Source organism: Mustela lutreola, chromosome 16, assembly GCF_030435805.1.
Source record: "Mustela lutreola isolate mMusLut2 chromosome 16, mMusLut2.pri, whole genome shotgun sequence".
Lineage (NCBI taxonomy): Eukaryota > Metazoa > Chordata > Mammalia > Carnivora > Mustelidae > Mustela > Mustela lutreola.
Window position 1 is genome coordinate 54,027,412 of NC_081305.1, and position 21,114 is coordinate 54,048,525.

The window sequence follows — 21,114 nt, forward strand, 5'->3', positions numbered from 1 at the left end:
TCCCCCTCACAGCTCGGAGCCAGGTCTGGAGCTGGGGGTGGGGTGGGGGTGGTTCGAGAAGGGGCCCAGGGCTGGGGTAGCGACCTGCTGAGGAGGGGGAGGAGAGGCGGGAAGGGGGCGGAGGAGGAATGGAGGAGATGGGGGGCCGGAGTCGGGTCGGCTCTCATCCCCCTTCCCTCCTTCCCAACCTCCCAGACCCTCAGGCGGGGGCGAGAGTCAGGCCAAGGTGGGGAGGAAGGGGAAGGGAGGAGGCTGCCCCCGCCCCCCCCCACAACCTGGCCCAGAGCCCAGTCCGGGTTCCCAGCATGCCCCGGGGCTGCCTGGGGCCTGAGGAGGGGGTGAGAGGGGAGCTGGGAATCTTAAAGATTTGCAGGACCCGAGCATCTCCCCACTCCCCCGGCAAATTTCTCCTTGGGGAAACTGAGACCTAGAGAGAAGGGTCAGGACTTGTTCAAGGTCACCGGACACGGCGTTGATGGAGACATGAACTCTCTGGGCCCATAGGCCCGATTTGGGGAAGGGGTTGGCGCTGGACTTCCTTCAGGTCTGGGTCCCCCTCCCCCTCTCTACAGACCCTGGGGAGCCCCCAAGGGTCAGAGAGCAGACCCAAACAGTCTGGCACCATGGCAACCAGCTGGCCCCGCCCCCTTAACCCCCGGAGGGCTGGGATCCAGCTGGGGCTAAAAGAAGAGGTGGGGACGCCTGGGTTCGGGGGAGGAAGAGCTAGGGGCCCGGACTTGGTCATTTTGTTAAGGGTGGGGGTTGGGGTGTGGACTTCCAGGTCTGAGGGAAGAAGAGGCCGGAGGCCCAGACTCTCTCGGGTCCTGGGGTAAAGAAGGCTAAGGGTTCGGGATTCTGGAATTCTGAGGGAGGGGGCTGGGATGCGGACTCCCAGGTCTGAGGGAAGAGGGGGCTGGGGCCTGGAATCCCAGGTCCCCAAGGGAGCCTGGATGCTGGGCCTCTCCTCCGCCAGACATCCCCTGCCCCCGCCGCTGACCCTGGCCTGTCTGGCAGCCCAGACAACCTCCCCCCTCCTCCGCCCCCACCTCGCACGGCTCACCCTTGACCCCTCAAAGCCCCGCAGCCCCTTCCCTGCCCCTCCCCCTCCCCTCCAGCCAGACGTTAACCCTTCCGCTGCCGGAGGCACCTCCAAAGCCAGCCTCTCTCCCTCCACCTCCCCTGAGGGCTCGGGCGGGCATCTTGCCCGAGTGTCCTCCAGCCTACGCATCTAGCTATCCCGGCCCCATCTCTCTCCTCCTCTGGAATCCAGGAGGTGTTCCCGGCCTCTCCTCCTCCGGAGTCCCGGCCCCCAGGCCTCCAGCCCCCTCCTCCAAGGATTCGGGAGTCTGAGTTCCCAGCCCCCGCCTCCTCCAGGAACCCAGAAACCCAGGCAGCCGAGGCGGCCTCCTTCTGGGACCCTGGCTCCTGGCCCCAGCCGTCCCCACCCTCCCGCCCACCAATCCCGCTTTCCGCAGACTCACGGCTCCGGGGCTCCCGCGTCGCAGGGCAGGGGCTCCCCGGCCAGCCCCAAGGCCGCGCCGAGTCTGGCCCGCCGCCGCCCGCTCTCCATCCTCTCCCCGCCTCTGCCGCCCGACGGCCTCTCCCCTTCCTCCCCGCGGCCCCGCCATCCTCCTTCCCTCCTCCCGACTCCCTCCGGCCCGCGTCTCCGCCCGGGACCCCGCGGGCCGGCCCCCTCCCTGGGCGCCCCCGCCCCGGCCCCTCCCCGCCGCCGGCCGGGCCCGGCCAGCCTCCCCCGGCCCCGGAGCTGGCCCTGGTCCAGGGGAAAAAATTCCATCCAGCCCCGGGGAGGAGGCGCGGGCGGGGGAGGGAGCGCGCGGGGAGGCCGGCCGGGAGCGTGACGCAGGGCGGAGGGAAGGGACAAAAGGGGCCGGGGCGGCGGGGCGCCGCGCTCCACTTCTCCCTCCCTCCGCCTCCCGCGGCCGGCCCCGCTCGCCCCTCTCCGCTTTCTCCCGCGCTCTCCACCTCTGCTCCTTTGCCGTCTCGCCGCGGCGGCCGCCTCCTGCGCGGTGCGTTCTCCTCCTGGTCTCTGTGACTCTCCTCTTCCTCCACCCGCCGGCCCCCCTCCCCCGCCGCAGCGGGGTCCGCTCCCCTCCTCGCTCTCCCCCTTCCTGCCCTCCCAGCCTCCTTCTCTTCCCTCCGCTTCGGTCCCCCCTCCCGCTCCCCGCACTGGGGCCCCAAAGGTGAATCAGACCCGAATCTGCCCTTGCAGACGGAGCTCTCAGTCTGATGGAGGAGACAGCCCCCGACGCAGACAGTTCCAATCCAGGGCGATCGGGGTATGACAGAACCAGAGGCCGGCGGCTGTGGGAGCGCAGGGGCGGAAGGAATCCTTTCACTTGGGGACAGCCGGAGGGACCTCCGAGAACCGGGAGAAGTTAGATCTGGGTGGCCGAGAAGGGGGCTGGCCGCAGCAAGGGCGTTCCAGGCAGAGGTTCGAAAGCAGGGAGCAGGGGGCGATTCCGGGAGGACCGCAAAGCAGTCAAGTCTGCCTAGACCCTTAGAGGACAGGAGCCGAAGTGCTCCGAAGATGCGGCTGAGGTGGTGGGCGGGGCCAGGCTCACGAGCGTTTCGAAGGCCAGGCTGGGAACTTTCACCTAGGGGTGACAGGGAGCCATGGAGGGCTGTGGTCAGATCTGGGCGTCGAAGAGTCCCCTCTGGGGCCCTGTGGGGGGGATGGGTGCAGGGGGAGGATGCCCGAGCTGGGGCTGGGACCCTGCGGACAAAAAGGAGGGGGTGGGGCAGAGAATGTGAGGACGCAGGAGCTCCTGGGGACTGACAGACTGTGGGGGTGACGGGAAGTGAATAGGTGAAGAAGATATATCAGCCAGGAGTCTGGCGCAGGAATTGGGGACAGAAGTTGTTCCCAGCTGGGAATCAGTAGGAACAGGGGACAGGAGAGGTTAGGTGCTATGCGCAACTTGGAACTTCATGGACCTTTGGGCCAGGGGACAGTTAGGGAAGACATTCCGACAGTGGTGGGTATACCGTTCTGGGCTCCAACAGTGAAAAATGCATTTTCCTTCCACCCTGTCCCCCAGCCACCCACTACTCGCTAGAGACAGCTTATGCTTACCCCTTTCCTGTGTATCTTTTCAGATGAGTTCTATACGGCTATGACATATATTATACTATCCCCTATTTTTTGGCCCCCGACTGGGATCACATTACCCCACACTTCACTTTTTTAACACTCTATCTTGAAGATTCTTGTATACCCACGCTTACAGAGCTACTGCTTTCATTTTAGGGGCTGTATAGTATTCCACTGCATGAATTTATTATTATTAATGATAGGAACAATAATGATGACAACACCTACCCTTTATTGAATGTCTAGTTTGGGACCAGCCGTGAGCTGGGTATTTATTATACTTTAAGATCATGCAGTCATCACAGCAGTCTTACTATTGTAATTGTTTTATCTCCCTGTAAGGAGGAGGGAACTGAGGTCCTGCATAGTGAGTTAATCAAACTCTCAAAGTGAATGACAGTCAGAACTTGAACCCAGGCCTCTCTGATTCCAAATTCCATGCCTTTTCTTTGGAGGCAAGTGGCCTCCGCACAAACATGCCCCTCACTTGAGATCAGTATTTGGCTCACGTTAGACTTGTCATGCACACAAACTCACACAGGGTAGAAACGACATTTGTCAGACCCTGCACCTTGATTTGGGATCCAGAGCTACCATCGCTCTACATCTACCCCCAGATGCCCTGTAGTCAGGACAGGACGGTAACCGTCCTACCATGCTGTCTCCTTGTCCTGGCTCTGATCCTGTCATGTTGTGATTTTCGATGTCTGGGTCTGACTCGGGGAATTCACTGAGGGTGCGATCCAGGTCTGAGTCATTTCTGTGTCCTCCCTATCACCCAGCATAGGGTGTGGCTTAGAGCAGGGACCTAGGAAAATGTTTGCTAATGAATGGAGGGATGGGTGAATAACACACTGCTTTATGAGCTAGGTTGCGACTTGCTTAAGCCTCTGGGATAAAATAACCTAATTCCCATTAGTTCATTAGACCTGAACCATAAAGTCTCCATTCCCATTGGTCAGTGAGTCACAGGAACCACTGTTTCCATCATTCTCTGATATACAGAGTTCTCAACTCCCTTGGCACCTAAGACTCAATTGATGCAATCCCCACCAGTCGCTGAGACTTGCGAGCCACATTCCCATCAGCCCCCAGGACTCTCAAGCCACGGTTCCCATCAGCCCCCGGAACTCAGGACCCACCTTTTCCATCAGCTCTGGAAGCACAAGGGCCGCATTCTCATCAGACATTGGCACTCCCTTGATACCCAACACCCATAATTCCTATACCACTAAAATGGAGGGGCCACCATTCCCATCAACTCCTGAGATATGAGTTTTGCCATTCTTATTATCCCTTGGAACAGTGTGCCAGTGGAAAAAAGAAACGTCCCACCCGTCATCACAAAGTCCATGCCCAAGTTCCCCACCCGTCATCACAAAGTCCATGCCCAAGTTCCCAGAACAAGAACAGTTAGCCAGGAAGACACGGGCCTTGAAGTAGGTCTGAGTCAAGGACTCACTGATTAATACCATAGAAAAGAAGGCCTCGGGTCATGAGGAACATCAAAGTAGCAGAGAATCCTTCCACATGAAGGATCAACCTCAAACCCGAGATAATCCTACAGTACCACCAGAAAATCCTTCCACATGGGGGTTAAACTCCAAACTCAAGATAATCCTACAGCACCGCTTAATCCCCACAGGTGCAATAAGCCTCAGACTGGCAAAGCATCCAAAATACCAGATGATCCAAGTGCAACACATGCTCCCGTTGCACCATTAAATAATCCTAGGTGGACACTTGCCCCTCATAGGCACTGGGGACATGGGGCCTTTTCTGTTCAATTTCCATTGTTTTAAGCTATCCTTTTTGTGGTAATATGTTATGGAGATGGGTAGGATGGATGTGGAGAAGATTAAACAACTTGGCCCATTTATTAACCATTTCCTGGATGGGGCAGGAGGGGGATGGTACGTAGGAAAACTGGATGTGAATTTTGGGGGAGTTTCATCTGAATAGTGAAGGGTCTTCAGCTGCTCTGCTCTTTGCATTTCTGTGAAGATAGGGAAGGTGGTTCTGAGGCTCAAGGAGACAAGTGGTTGGGTAGTTTTTTTAAGGCCGTCAGCTGCCATCCACTTCCCCGTCTTCAGGTACTAGAACTTCTTTCCTGTGAGAAATCCACTCTACATGACTCTAATAAGAATGTTCTAGCATTAATGCTTCCTCCCTCAAAACATGAGACCCAACACAGGCCCATCAGAACATTCATTCATTTGTGACCCCCACCCCCCAAAAAGAACTGATTAAAATCCAATATTTTACATGTTTATCCTTTTTAAGATTCTATTTTTAAGTAATCTCTACACCCAACATAGGGCTTAATCTCACAACCCTGAGATCAAGAGTCTTACACACCACTGACCGAGCCAGCTAGGTGCTTTACTTTTTTATCTTTTTTTTTTTTTAAAGATTTTATTTATTTATTTGAGAGAGAGACAGTGAGAGAGAGCATGAGCGAGGAGAAGGTCAGAGAGCGAAGCAGACTCCCCATGGAGCTGGGAGCCTGATGTGGGACTCGGTCCCGGGACTCCGGGATCATGACCTGAGCCGAAGGCAGTCGTCCAACCAACTGAGCCACCCAGGCATCCCTACTTTTTTATCTTGACACCTTATTTTATGTCTTCTAAAATACACAAGCATTTGTACACACATGTAGTGTTTTTGTTTTCCAAGGACAGAATTATGTTGTGTAGAGGAAGGTGTTTAAGAGCAGATTCTGAAGCCAGGCTGCCTGGGCATGAATCCTGGCTCGGCCATTTTCTTAGCTGTGTCTCTTTATGCCTCAATTTTGTCATCAGTGAAATGGGTATGATAATGAATAGTACCTACCTCACAGAGTTGAGATATAAAGATTAAAGGAGTTAATACATGCAAAGTGCTTAAAACAATGTCCAGCACATAGTAAGCCCTATAGGAGAATTATCTGTTGTTATCATTCCTACAAAAAAAAAAAAAAAAAGCTAGCTCTGTAATTTCTGCATGCACATGCACAGCATTTTGCAGAAACAGAACAATTTATACTTATGGGAATATTTTTACCACATTCTTCCTGCTCTTCCCCTCCCCTTTCTTTTTTCTTTGCCTTTTCTTGACTTTTCCCTTCTTGTCCACTCTCCCCAGTTGACTCTCCACCCTGAATCACGTATGGTATGGTATCCGCTGTAGGTTGAATTATGTCCCTGCCCACATATGTTGAAATCCTAATCCCCAGTACTTGTGAATGTGACCTTATTTGGGGGTCTTTATACATGCAATCAAATTAGGATGTGGTCTTACTGGGATAGGGTGGTTCTTAAATCCAATGGCTGATATCTTTAGGAGAGAAAGATCTGAAGATACAAAGGAGACACAGGGAAGAAGTCCATATGAAGGGGGAGGCAGAGATCACGATGAGGCATTTGCAAGCCAGGGAATGCCAAGGATTGCTGGTAACCACTGGAAGCAGGAAGAGGTCAGAAGGAGCCTTCAGGGGCACCTGGGTGGCTCAGGCAGTTAAACATCTGCCTTTGGCTCAGGTCATGATCTCAGGGACCTGGGATCCAGCCCCACATCGGTCTTCCCACTTAGCAGGCATTCTGCTTCTCCCTCTCCCTCCACAACCACGAAAGAATAAATTTCCGTTGTTTTAAGCTATCCAGTTTGTGGTAATATGTTATGGAGATTCTAGGAAAGCAAATCATATCCACGTTTATCTGTCTTTCCATACTAGGTGCTTAAGAAAACATTCGGTCTCTACTTTAGTTCAAGTTTTTCTATTCGACCTCACCTTCAGTCTTTTGAAGGTTGAAGCACTGAATGCCTGATTGAAGGTTATTCCTGGTATCTCTGAACTCGTTTGTGTTCAGTGAGTATGTGATCAGTCAGGTTACCATCACATCTAACCAGCATATTAGCGTGAGGAATATTGAACAAGCCAGGCGGAGGTGGTTCCTGTCTACTTTAAGATCATAATAGTCACTTTCAGATTCGGGCATCCTGATATAATGTGGAGTAAAAATCTTGCGTGTGCATTCAAGGCTAAAATTTTATTAGCTGAAGTGTGTGTGTGTGTGTGTGTGTGTGTGTGTGTGTGTGTGTGTGAGTAATTACATAATTACAGGAGTAAGACGCTGAAATAATTAATGATGATTGTGAAAGCCTGTAGGCTGTAGGTTGGGTTTTCAGGAAAAGGACTCTATAAAAGAAATTAGGGTTTAGGATATTAACTGGGAGTGTTGTAAGGTTCAACAGCCTGAAGGGGGTAGTGGGAGGGAGAAGCTGAACTATGATAACTCAGCTGATCCCATAGGCAGGGCTAGAGCTCAATGCTCCCAGGCACATGTCTCAAATTAGGGGCAAGGGGACCAGGTCTTTATATGACACATTGACCAGGTGATGGATGAGGGCTGCCTCCAGGAAGGGGCCGTGACAGTAAGTGAGGCAGCTCTTTTCCCCTGAGGGCAACCTGGGGTGGGGAGCAGGGGAACCTACTCAGCTTCGAGACCTCAACACCCCAGCAGCATCCTTAAGAGGGGAAATCTGTCCATTACTGCATGCCTTTTACATGCCCCCCCAAAATCTTGAGAACGTCCGTGTAATTATACAAGTCAGGAAATAGAGTGAGCGTGTTGGTGTGATTATTAAAGGTGTTTTATTTAGATACCATTAGGAAGACAGTTTTCTCCTCTTGGGGTTGACAGATGTAAAATGTAAATAATAATGCGAGGCAAACAGCAAAGATCAGACTGATTCAGAGATCGTTTTTTATGGCAGGCAGCCTTCTTTGCAGAATTGTTTTGTATTCGACCATTCATATTAAAAAAAAAACAACTTTAGTAACTATAGTTGATTTTTTAGTTTTTTAATTGTATTTTAAAAAGTGTTATTTCACATTTATGAAGATGAATTTTAACTATTTATTTAAATAGAGCTTAATTTAAATTATTTAAATTGACAGAGCTCTAGTGGAGGGAGGAGCAGAGGGGGAGGGAGATAGACAGGCAGACTCCATGCTGAGCCTGTCACAGGGGCTCCATCTCAAGACCCTGAGATACTGACCCTGAGGTCTTGACCTGAGCTGAAATCGAGAACGGAGGCTTAACTTACTGAGCCATCCAGGCATCCCATGAAGATGAATTTTAAATTGCTGAGTTTAATTTCTTGAAGTGGAAATAAAACTCCAAAATCATGTATAACAACTTTTATGATGAAACATCTTTGATCCAGGGGCACCTGGGTGGCTCAGTGGGTTAAAGGCTCTGCCTTCAGCTCAGGTCATGATCTTGGGGTCCTGGGATCCAGCCCTCTCTCTCTACCCCCCTCTCTCAACCTGCCTCTCTGAGTACTTGTGATCTCTCTCTCTGTCAAATAAATAAATAAAATCTTTAGAAAAAATCTTTGATCCAGACATAATAATTAATGCAAAGAGCACTAGAAAAATAGGAAAGTGTTAGAAATGAGATGTCTGAAATACATGTTGTTCTCACTAATTTAACTTCAAAACAACATATTTTATAAGAATACTTTTGAGATGTTTTATATATATATATATATATATATATATATATATATATATATGTATGTTTTGTGTCTACTGAAGTCAAGAGCTTAAATCAAAACTGCCAGATTGACTGCAGAATACTACCAACCATTTTCAGAAGTGGCAGATGAATGATTCTCATAATTTGCCCAAGCTATTATTCCCACAAGTTCTTTCTAGAAAACGTGTTTTGAAAAATTATTCTGGAGGTGCCTGGGTGGTACAGTCAGTTAAGCACCTGACTCTTGATCTCAGCTCAGATCATCATCTCAGGGTCATGAGTTCAAAGCTCTATATTGGGCTACACAAAAAATTATTCTGGATCGTATTAAACTATATGGAGCATTACTGTATAAATTACGGTATATACTACTTCTGGATCTTGTACATTAAACATTTGGATATGAAGAAGTAATCAGGTGTCTATTTACTTAATTTATAATGAATTTAACTATATTTCCACTAGGTTGATGAAATATGTATGGGTCTTACACATAGTTAATAAGATAGTGAATATGGTTTATGAGATGTATGTAGAGCAGAAAATCGGTGTTGTAATTATAATGGAACAAAAATGGCAAAGGCCATGAGGGAATTAGAAATTATAAGCTTATTATGATTTGTTCACTCTTTAGCTATGTGTCTAAAAGTGATTGGGGCTCAGTACCAGGTAAAAGAATTACCAGCCTTAGCAGAAAGATGGCAGACTACACTGTCATCATTCTTCTTTAGCCAAAATCAAACTCATGATATACAAGAGGTTTTGGAACTGTATTCATACAGGGTATTCAAATAAAATGACAAAGAAGTTCTTCCATGTTCAAAGTCCTACTTGAGCAAAAGAAGAGATTAATTTTTTTTTTTTTAAAGTAATCCCTAAACCCAGCATGGAGCTCAAACTCATGACCCTGAGATCAAGAATCACATGCTTTTCTGATTGAGCCAGCACGGTGCCCCAAGAATAGATGTTATAGTATACTCTGCAGTGACAGTTCTAACATAGCAAGACTTACTGACAACTGAGAGTTGCTCGCAGAACTGCTGGTTTATTTGATGAGCCTATTGAAGAAGTAAACAAACCAATGTGCTTTGAGAGTGGAGGTATTTCTTTTTTTTTTAAGATTTTACTTATTTATTTGATGGGGGGAGGAGCAGAGGGAGAGGGAGAAAATCTGAAGCAGATCTCAAACTGAGTGCGGAGCCCAACACAGGGCTCAATCTCACAACCCTGAGATCATGACCTGAGCTGAAACCAAGAGTCAGACGCTTACCAACTGTCACCCAGGTGCCCCGAGAGTGGAGGTATTTCGTACAGATATATATTATAAAAAGTTTGCTGTCATTCTGCTCCTGCCAAGGTGCTGAAATTAGTGCGTAGCTGTTGAAAAGTGAGCTACAGATTGAAATTCAGACACCATTTTTATAGTGTGGATGGCCTTCTATAATGGCTCCCAATGATTTCCACTTCCTGATAGTCACACCCTTGTGTAATCCAACTCCCCTTGAGGGTGGACTTCATCTAGTGACTTGATTATAACTAATAGAAATGGTAAAAGTGATGGGATGTCATTTTGTTTCCAAGATCAAGTTACAAAGTTCTGGGACGTCTGTCTTGCTAACAAATTCTCTCTATTGCCTTCTCTGCTTTCATGTGTTAATAAATTAAGTGGCCATATTGCGAGCTCCCATTTTTGAAAGGCCCATGTGTCAAGAAACCGAGGGAATCCTCTGTCCAAGAGCTAGCAAGGAACTGAGGCACTCAATACAGCATTCTATGAGGAATGTTGCACAAAACCAATGAATGACCCTGGAAGTGAGTCAATCCAAGTAGGGCCTTTAGATGAAACTTTAAGCCTTGGACTGACACCTTGGTGACAGCCTCGTGAAATGGAAGACTGAGGTAAGCTATGCTTAGATCCTTGACTCATAGAAACTGAGATAATAATGTGTTCTCTTTTTTTAAAAAAAAGATTTTATTTATTTATTTATTTATTTATTTATTTATTTGACAGAGATAACAAGTAGGCAGAGAGGCAGGCAGAGAGAGAGAGGGAGGGAAACAGGCTCTCTCCTGAGCAGAGAGCCTGATGTGGGGCTCGATCCCAGGACTCTGGGATCATGACCAGAGCCGAAGGCAGAGGTTTAACCCACTGAACCACCAAGGCACCCTGTATTCTTTTTTTCTTTTAGTTAAGTAGGCTCTGTGCCCAACATGGGTCTTGAACTCAAGACCCTCATATCAAGAGTCATATGCTCTACAACTGAGCCAGCCAAATGCCCCAATAAATGTATTGTTTTAAGCTGCTTCGTTTGGGCATAATTTATTACACAGCAATAGATAGATAATACAATGATATCCTGGAAATCTATGGCCTTGTTCCATTGTCATATTTCTCATTCAAGACTTAAGAACAGATCATTCCTGAATAATTTACAAAATAGCAAGAGCATGCAAAAACCTTAGGGAAAAAAAATGTGAGAAAGGGCAGGACTTTCTCATTTTTGGTAATGTCAGGCTGGGTTATTTAGAACAGCTCTTCTGTTGAAAACAACTAAAAGCACTGGATAAAATACTAAAAAGTTCTTGCAAAATCATGAACGATATGACAATATAGTGAAGATTTCCCAGCTAAGGTTTATTAAGTGGGAACTCAGAGGAGTAAGAAAAACATTCCAAGCTGCTTTTGACCAATGAGCATTTATTTACTCTAATTATGAAAATGAGCTGTAGTTTTCAACAGGCTCCTGGAATGAAGACAACCAAGACAAAATGGTAACATGCTAGTACCAGGGCAAAAGGAAAAGCAAACTTAGACCTGCTTCTGGAGGAAGGTACTTAAATCGCAAAAGGAAAATGATCCCAGAGCAAAAATGGGGCAAATGTATAGATGTATCAGTCAGAATCTCAGTTGGAAACTGACGCATTGTCAGGGGCCCAATTAAATATAAACTAGTAGAGGTATAACTAGATACAGAGGTGTGGCAAGATTAAGAGGTCTAATGAAGGATGGTGAGAGATCCAGAACAAGTAACCATGGGAAGCTATTACCACCTCCCCATCCTGCTGGGACAAGGAAGGGAAGGATGGTATCTGAAGTCAGGGAGACTTATATCTGTCCCCTAATAGAGGATGGGTCTATTAGTCAGGGTCGTCTGGAGAAACAGAACAAATAGGGTATAGATACATAGGAAGAGATTTGTTATAGGGAATTGGCTCATGCAATTATGGAGGCTGGGAATTCCCACAGTCTGTTCCATAAAGCCAGACATTAAAAATATTCACACACACACACAAAAAAAAAAACAATGCCACTCTTATCATTGACTTATGTTTTAAGAGATATAGGTGTTTTTCATTGAATATATTATTCATGTTAACGTACTTTATTTTCTGAGAGAGAGAATGTAAGCGGGGATGGGGAGGGGCAGAGGGAGAGGAAGAAAGAGAATCCTTTTTTTTTTTTTTTTCAGTTTCTCTATTTATTTATAGGGTTCCCAATAATTTTTTTATTAACATATAATGTATTATTTGTTTCAGGGGTACAGGTCTGTGCAGCATTCACCATAGCACATACCCTCCCCAATGTCCATCACCCAGCCATGTCATTCCTCCTACCCCTCTCCCCTCCAGCAACTCTCAGTTTGCTTCCTGAGATCCAAGAATCTCTTATGGTTTGTCTCCCTCCCCAGTCCCATCTTGTTTCATTTTTCCCTCCCTTCCCCACATGATTCCCCACCCTGCCTCTTAAATTCCTCCTATCAGAGAGATCATATGATAGTTCTCTTTCTCTGATTGACTTATTTCACTTAGTACAATACCTCTAGTTCCATCCACATCATTGCAAATGCCAAGATTTTGGTTTTTTGATGGCTGCATAGTATTCCATTATATATATTATACCAGATCGTCTTTATCCATTTATCTGTTGATGGACATCTAGGCTCTTTCCATAGTTTAGCTATTATGGACATTTCTGCTATAAACATTTGGGTGCACGTGCCCCTTTGGATCACTACATTTGTATCTTTAGGGTAGATACCCAGTAGAGGATTTCTGGGTTGTAGGGTAGCTCTATCTTCAACTTTTTGAGTACCCTACATACTGTTTTCCAGAGTGGTTGCACCAGCTTGCATTCCCACCAACAGTGTTCCCCTTTCTGCACATCCTCGCCAACACCTGTCATTTCCTGACTTGTTAATTTTAGCCATTCTGACTGGTGTGAGTTGGTATCTCACTGTGGTTTTGATTTGTATTTCCCTGGTGCTGAGTGATGTTGAGCACTTTTTCATGTGTCTGTTGGCCATTTGGATGTCTTCTTTGCAGAAATGTCTGTTCACGTCTTCTGCCCATTTCTTGACTGGGTTATTTATTCTTTGGATGTTGAATTTGATAAGTCCTTTATAGATTTTGGATACTAGCCCTTTATCTGATATGTTAGTTGCAAATATCTTCTCCCAATCTGTTGATTGTCTTTTGGTTTTGTTGACTGTTTCCTTTGCTGTGCAAAAGCTTTATATCTTGATGAAGTCCCAATAGTTCATTTTTGCCTTTGTTTCTCTTGCTTTTGGAGACCTGTCTAGCAAGAAGTTGCTGTGGCTGAGGTCACAGAGATTGCTGCCTGTGTTCTCCTCTAGGATTTTGATGGATTCCTGTCTCCCACATAGGTCTTTCATCCATTTGAGTCTATTTTTGTTCATGGTATAAGGAAATGGTCCAGTTTCATTCTGCTTGTGGCCATCCAATTTTCCCAACACCATTTCTTGAAGAAGCAGTCTTTTTCCAATTAGATATTCTTTCCTGCTTTGTCGAAGATTAATTGACCATAGAGTTTAGGGTCTATTTCTGGGCTCTCTATTCTGTTCCATTAATCTATGTGCCTGTTTTTGTACCAGTACCATACTGTCTTGATGATTATAGCTTTGTAATAGAGCTTAAAGTCTGGAATTGTGATGCTTCCAAATTTGGTTTTCTTTTTCAACTTTCCTTTGATTATTTGGGGTCTTATCTGGTTCCATAAATTTTAGGATTATTTGTTCCAGCTCTATGAAAAAAGTTGATGGTATTTTGATAGGGATTTCATTGAATATATAGATTGGTCTAGGTAGCATAGACATTTTCACAACATTTGTTCTTCCAATCCATGGGCATGGAATGTTTTTCCATTTCTTTGTGTCTTCCTCAATTTCTTTCATGAATACTCTATAGTTTTCTGAGTCCAGATCCTTTACCTCTTTGGTTATGTTTATTCCTAGGTATCTTATGGTTTTAGGTGCACTAGTAAATGGGATTAACTCCTTAATTTCTCTTTTTTCTGTCTTGTTTTTGGTGTATATAAATACAACTGATTTCTGTGCTTTGCTTTTATATCCTGACACTTTACTTAATTCCTGTATGAGTTCTAGCAGTTTTGGAGTGGAGTCTTTTGGGTTTTCCACATAGGGTATCATATCATCTGCAAAGAGTGAGAGTTTGGCTTCTTTGGATGTCTTTATTTCTTTTTGTTTTCTGATTGCTGAGGCTAGGACTTCTAGTACTATGTTGAATAGCAGAGGTGATAGTGGACGGCCCTGCCGTATTCCTGACCTTAGGGGAAAAGCTCTCAGTTCTCTCCCATTGAGAATGATATTTGCTGTGGGTTTTTCATAGATGCCTTTTATGATATTGAGGTATGTACCCTTTATCCCTACACTGTGAAGAGTTTTGATCAAGAAAGGATGCTGTAGAGACTTTTTCTTTCTTCCTTGCATATATGTGTTACCATGATTGTTCCCAATGATTTACTTCTGTGATGAATAAAAGTAATTCTGGCAAAAAAAAAAAAAAAAAAAAAACCACACACACACACAAACCAAAAAAACACACAAACAAACAAAAAAAAAAGGATGCTGTACTTTGTCAAATGCTTTTTCAGCATCTATTAAGAATATCATATGGTTTTTGTTCTTTCTTTTATTAATGTATTGTATCACATTGATTGATTTGAGGATGTTGAACCAACCTTGCAGTCCAGGAATAAATCCCACTTGGTTGTGATTAATAATCCTCTTAATGTACTGTTGGATCCTATTGGCTAGTATTTTGGGGAGAATTTTTGCATTCATGTTCATCAGGAATATTGGTCTGTAATTCTCCTTTTTGATGGGGTGTTTGTCTGGTTTTGGGATCAAGGTGATGCTGGCCTCATAAAATGAGCTTGAAAGTTTCCCTTCCATTTCTATTTTTTGAAACAGTTTCAGGAGAATAGGTATTAATTCTTCTTTAAATGTTTGGTAGAATTTCCCTGGGAAGCCTTCTGGGAAGCTTTCTTTTGATGTCCATTAACATGATAAATTGTTTTCTACCCCCCTCACTTTAAATCTGGAGGTGCCTTTGGGCCTAAAATGAGTTTCTTGCAGACATCATATTGATGAGTCTTGTTTCTTTATCCATTCTGATACCCTGTACCTTTTGATTGGAGGATTTAGCCCATTTAAATTCAGGATAACTATTGAAAGGTATGAATTTAGTAATATTATATTTCCTGTAAGGTGACTGTTACTGTATATTGTCTCTGTTCCTTTCTGGTCTATGTTACTTTTAGGCTCTCTCTTTGCTTAGAGGAGCCCTTTCAATATTTCCTGTAGGGATGGTTTGGTGTTTACAAATTCTTTTAGTTTTTGTTTGTCTTGGAAGCTTTTTATCTCTCCTTCTATTTTTAATGACAGCCTAGCTGGATATAATATTCTTGGCTGCATATTTTTCTCATTTAGTACTCTGAATATATCATGCCAGTCCTTTCTGACCTGCCAGGTCTCTGTGGATAGGTCTGCTGCCAATCTAATATTTCTACCATTGTGTATTACAGACCTCTTGCCCCGAGGTGCTTTCAGGATTTTCTCTTTGTCACTGAGACTTGTAAGTTTTACTATTAGAGGACAGGGTGTTGACCTTTTTAATTGATTTTGAGGGGGGTTCTCTGTGCCTTCTGGATTTTGATGCTTGTTCTATTCCCCAAATTAGGGAAGAAGTCCTCTGGTATAATTTGCTCCAATATACCTTCTGCCCCACCCATTTCTTCTTCTTCTGGGATCCCAATTATTCTAATATTGTTTCATCTTATGGTTTCACTTATCTCTTGAATTCTCCCCTCATGGCCCAGTAGTTGTTTGTCTCTCTTTTTCTCAGCTTCTTTATTCTCTATCATTTGGTCTTCTATATCACTAATTCTCTCTCCTTCCTCATTTATCCTAGCAGTAAGAGCCTCCATTTTTTATTGCACCTCATTAATAGCTTTTTAAATTTCAACTTGGTTAGATTTTAGTTCATTTACTTCTCCAAAAAGGGGTTTTATTTCTCCAGAAAGGGATTCTCTAGTGTCTTCTATGGTTTTTTCAAGCCCAGCTAGCATCTTTATAAATGTCATTTTGAACTCTAGGTCTGACGTCTTACTAACGTCCGTATTGATTAGGTCTCTAGCTGTTGGTACTGCCTCTTTTTCTTTTCTTTTCTTTCTTTCTTTTTTTTTTTTTTTTTGAGGTGAGTTTTCTGCCTTATCTTTTTATCCAGAGAAAAATAAATGAATGAGAGAACAAAATACTAAGAGGGTAGCAACGATCCCAGAGAAATATACATTAACGAAATCAGAAGAGACCCAAAACTTGGGGGGGAGAATAAAGGATATATATACACATATATATCCTTATGTATATAATATAATAAATTATATAATATATAAATATATAATATAATATATATAAAGATATATCTATCTATCTATATGATGATGAATAGAATAGAGCCACACACATGATTTTGGGTCTATTTTCGTCTGTTAGAAGAAACTGTATCCCAAAATTTTAAAGAAAGAAAAACTTATATGTATGCAAAAAATAAGGTTAAATACAAAGAAGGGATAGAATATGACTACAACAATGAAAATTAAAGTAGATTTTTAAAGAGGTATTGATAAGATAAAATAGTTTTTTTTAAAGATAAAATAGTTTAAAAAGGCTAAAATAAGAAAGAAGAAACATTTTTTAAAAAGGATAAGAAAGAAATAAAATTTTAAAAATTTAACTTTGAAAGACTGAAGAATCATGGGGAAAAAGCCATGAATTCTGTGCTGTTTTCCCCAGCTCTGAAGTTTTGCAGTTCTCATTGATCGGTGAACTTGGTCTTGGCTGGATGTTCTTGTTGATCTTCTTGGGGAGGGGCCTGTTACCTGATTTTCAAATATCTTTGCCTGAGGTGAAATTGTATTGCCCTTGTCAGGGGCTGGGCTAAGTAATCTGTGTGGTTTTGCTTTCATAGTTTTGTTCCCTGAGTGCTTTCCATACAGCTTTGGAGGACGGGAATGAAAATGGTGGCCTTCCAGTCTCTGGCCTGGAGGAGCCAAGAGCTCAGGGCCCCACTCCTAAGTGTGCCCTTGGAGAAAAGCAGTGAATCCCTCCCATCTCCCTGGTCTCTGGCCATGCTCCGAGCCCACCCGGCCTGTGACTGAGCATTTCTGTCTCTGGTGCACGGCCCTGTTTGGAGTCTCCAAACCCAGCAGATTCCTGTCGTGCTGCTTCTCCCAGAGGAGGAAGGTGAGTGATCAAAGAGTTGGATCAAAGAGCAGTGATCCAACTGTGCCATGGATCACAGTTTAAGGTAACCGGAGCTGAGAGCTCATCCTCAGCTCCGTCACTGGGCTTCCCCACTCTGATACCTGGGAGCTCTGCCACACTCAGACACCCCCAGTCTTTCTGTGACCACAAGGGACCTGAGACCACACTGTCCCCACAAGTGCTCCATCCCCTGTTTATCCTCTGGAGCGATGTCCCTCTGTGGAGCAGACTTCTAAAAGTTCCAATTTTATGCTCTGCTGCTCCGCTGCCTGCCGGGAGCCCCTCCCCCTGTAGTCTATCTTCCCCTATTTCACCTCCAGTCACTTCTCCGCATGCTCTGCCTTCCAGAAAGTGGTCGTGTTTCTATTCCTAGAATTGCTGCTATTCTCTTCCATCTCCTGTTGAGTTTGTAGTTGAGTTGAGTTGTTGAGTTTAGATGGTTTGATAACTATGTAGCTGAATTCCTGGGACCCGACCAAATGAGGTCTCCTATTCCTCTGCCGTCTCACTCCTCCCCAGAAAGAGAATCCTAAGCAGGCTTCACACTCAGCGTTGAGCGAGTTGCAGGGCTCTATCTCATGACTCAGATCATGACCTGAGCCAAAATCAGGAGTGGGACACTCAACTGACTGAGCCACCCATGTACCCCCCCATTTTTATGCCTAATAAGGCAAGTATTCATTAATATAATCTGAATAAGCAAAAGCTCTTGGTTCTCTCAATTCTTTTTTCACAGTGTAAAGGAGTCCTGAAATTATAAATTCTGAGACCTGCTTCCCTACAGATACTTGTGCACAGTTACACCAAATGTACATGTAAGAATGTTCACAACAATTTCATTTGTCATGGTACCACTCTGGGAGCAATTTATATGTCCACTTAGAATCAGATGGGTAAGCAAAGTGTGATATATCCACATGATGGAATACTATGCAGCCAGGAAAAGAAATGAACTAGAAGTATACAATGCCATAGACAACTCACACACAAAATGTTAGAGAAAATAAGATATAAAAGAATAGGTAGTCTTGTTTCATGTAAATAAATACCTAATCTTGAAAATGGGCAAAAAAAACTATGTAAGGGATGGCATTAAAAAGAAAAAGGATGCCTGGGTGGCTCAGTGGGTTGGAGCCTCTGCCTTCGGTTCAGGTCGTGGTCCTGTGGTTCTGGGATCGAGCCCCACATTGGGCTCTCTCTGCTCGGCGGGAGGCCTGCTTCCTCCTCTCTCTCTGCCTGTCTCTCTGCCTGCTTGTGATCTCTGTCTGTCAAATAAATAAATAAAATCTTAAAAAAAAAAAAAAAAAAAGAAGAGTGAGGTCAAGATTATCAAAAAGTTAGAATGTTGCCAACTTCTGGAGGGATAAGGAGTTATTGAGAAAACAGGTGGAGGAGATTCTGAAATATTGTGTATATTTCTTTTCTTGATCTATGTGACAATAAGAGTTTACTTTAAAATTACTCATGTAGGGATGCCTGGGTGGCTCAGTGGGTTAAAGCCTCTGCCTTCGGCTCAGGTCATGATCCCAGGGTCCTGGGATCGAGCCTCGCATCGGGTTCTCTGCTCAGCAGGGAGCCTGCTTCCTCCTCTCTCTCTGCCTGCCTCTCTGCCTACTTGTGATCTCTGTCAAATAAATAAATAAAATCTTTAAAAAAATACTCATGATATGTGTATGAATGCATCTTTTTCATGCATCTTTAGGTTATACTTCACAAAAAATAGAGCTGGGAGCAACAATTTTAAGTTTGCTTCTGGAACTGTTGAGAAAGCAGTGAAGATTCAGTTTGCGGTTCATCTTTAATGAAATTACATCATCACTTTTGACCAAATTTCCCTGAAGAGGAAGTAATCCTTTCCTTTAATCACTTTCTCTAAGTGAGGAAGGAAAAGTTAATAACCTGGTGGCAAGATCACCATAATGGGGATCCTTTACTGGCAAAGTGAGCATTTATTTAGTATCCGAACTGTGCAATATGGTGAACAGAGAAAAAAGAGGTAACGTTAAAAATGCTGAGAAATCATTATTCCCATGCTCTAATGTTAAAATATTAAAGTTAGACCACCATGCAGTTTTAATTTTAACTCTCTATGTTGAACTAATTCCTTGTATTCTGCCATCTAATATGACATCTTGTTTTTATGCAGATAAACATTTTTCAAACTCCTGGTTAATTTGAGCATTTGTTTCATGTTCAGCTTTTTGGATTTGCTTTTCTATGAATTATCTATTCTCATTCTTTGCCTATTTTCTATTGGGTTGTCTTTTTTTTTCCATCTTGTAGAATATAGATCTTGATTTTTTTTTTTTTAATCAACCATCAGTATTGAAAAATTTACTATCCATGACCCTTAATACGCTCATTATAGTTTTGGTGTATTTTACCATACAAAGGTTTTAATTGTTTCCTTAAGTTTTAAGTTTTATTTTACTTTATTATTATTATTTTTTAAAGATTTTATTTATTTATTTGACAGACAGAGATCACAAGTAGGGAGAGAGGTAGGTAGAGAGAGAGAGGAGGAAGCAGGCTCCCCGCCGAGCAGAGAGCCTGATGCGGGTCTTGATCTCAGGACCCTGAGATCATGACCTGAGCTGAAGGTGAGGCTTTAACCCACTGAGCCACCCAGGCACCCTTAAGTTTTATTTTTTGAAGGTTTTTATTTACATTCCAGTTAGTTAACATACAGTGTAGTATGAGTTTCAGGCTTAGAATTTAGTGATTCCATACTTCCATACAACACCTGGCACTCATCACAAGTGCCCTCCTCAATCCCCATCTTCTATTTAACCCACCATCAACCCCTCCCCTCCCCCCTGGTAACCATCAGTTTGTTGTCTGTCATTTTTTAAAAAAAAATTATTTATTTATTTGACGGAGAGAGAGAGACAGTGGAGAGAGAACACAAGCAGGGGGAGTGGGAGAGGGAGAAGCAGGCCTCCTACTGAGCAGAGCGCCTGATGTGGGGCTCTATCCCAGGACCCTGGGATCATGACCTGAGCTGAAGGCAGAGGCTTAACGACCGAGCACCCCAGGCACCCCTGTTGTTTATAGTAAAGAGCCTGTTTCTTGACTAAAGTTTTTATATCCATATAGCCACATGACTCTTCCCCCACTTCAGAGCTTTTGCGTTTCCTGCTTAAGGTTACCTCCACAGCCACCTGATTGCCTTGATTTTCTTCTAATACTTCCACAACTTTTAAAAAATGTTCAGTTGTGGCATGCCTCTTTGTATATGGTATGAGCTGAGATGTGAGTCCTCCTTTATTATTAGATAGGTCTGTTTATATAAGTCTGTTTAGCCAAGGCATGTTTGTTAAATAAACTTTTTTCTCATTTGAATAGGACTGTCACAGTTGTTATTGTTAAAATTCTCATGCAGACGTGGATCTACTGGGGACGCTTTACTGTGCTCTTTGATCAATTTTTCTATTCCTATTCCAATATTATACTAATTTCATAACATTAGATTTATGGTATATTCACATGCCATCTGAAAACAAACACCTTCATTACTTTTCTAAGAGATTTGATAAATGAATGACAGAAAAGAGAAAGGATCCTATTTGTTCTGTCATGGTAGATTGTAAGAACAATTTATTATTTTTTTTTAAAGATTTTATTTATTTATTTGACAGAGAGAGATCACAAGTAGGCAGAGAGAGAGAGAGGAGGAAGCAGGCTCCCTGCTGAGCAGAGAGCCCGATGCGGGACTCAATCCCAGGATCCTGAGATCATGACCTGAGCCGAAGGCAGCGGCTTAACCCACTGAGCCACCCAGGTGCCCCTGTAAGAACAATTTATGGCTGGACCAGCCTGTGTCTACCTTCCCGAGGTTCAGTGGAAGAAACTGTCTATAACAGTGAGATGAAGATCATTTACATAAATGTGGAGA

At 44.1% G+C, this 21,114-nt stretch overlaps 1 protein-coding gene across 1 annotated transcript in view; it reads left to right on the top strand.

Annotated features, from left to right (window-relative positions):
- Nucleotides 1-305: 305 nt before the first annotated feature.
- The window catches only part of LOC131817713 (basic salivary proline-rich protein 2-like), a 38,388-nt gene continuing 17,579 nt past the window's right edge, over nucleotides 306-21,114 (top strand). Inside the window, exons 1-3 of the mRNA XM_059151238.1 lie at nucleotides 306-338; nucleotides 1,271-2,027; nucleotides 2,231-2,297. Coding sequence (XP_059007221.1) covers nucleotides 306-338; nucleotides 1,271-2,027; nucleotides 2,231-2,297 — 857 coding nt within the window. The remainder of the gene's footprint in view (nucleotides 339-1,270; nucleotides 2,028-2,230; nucleotides 2,298-21,114) is intronic.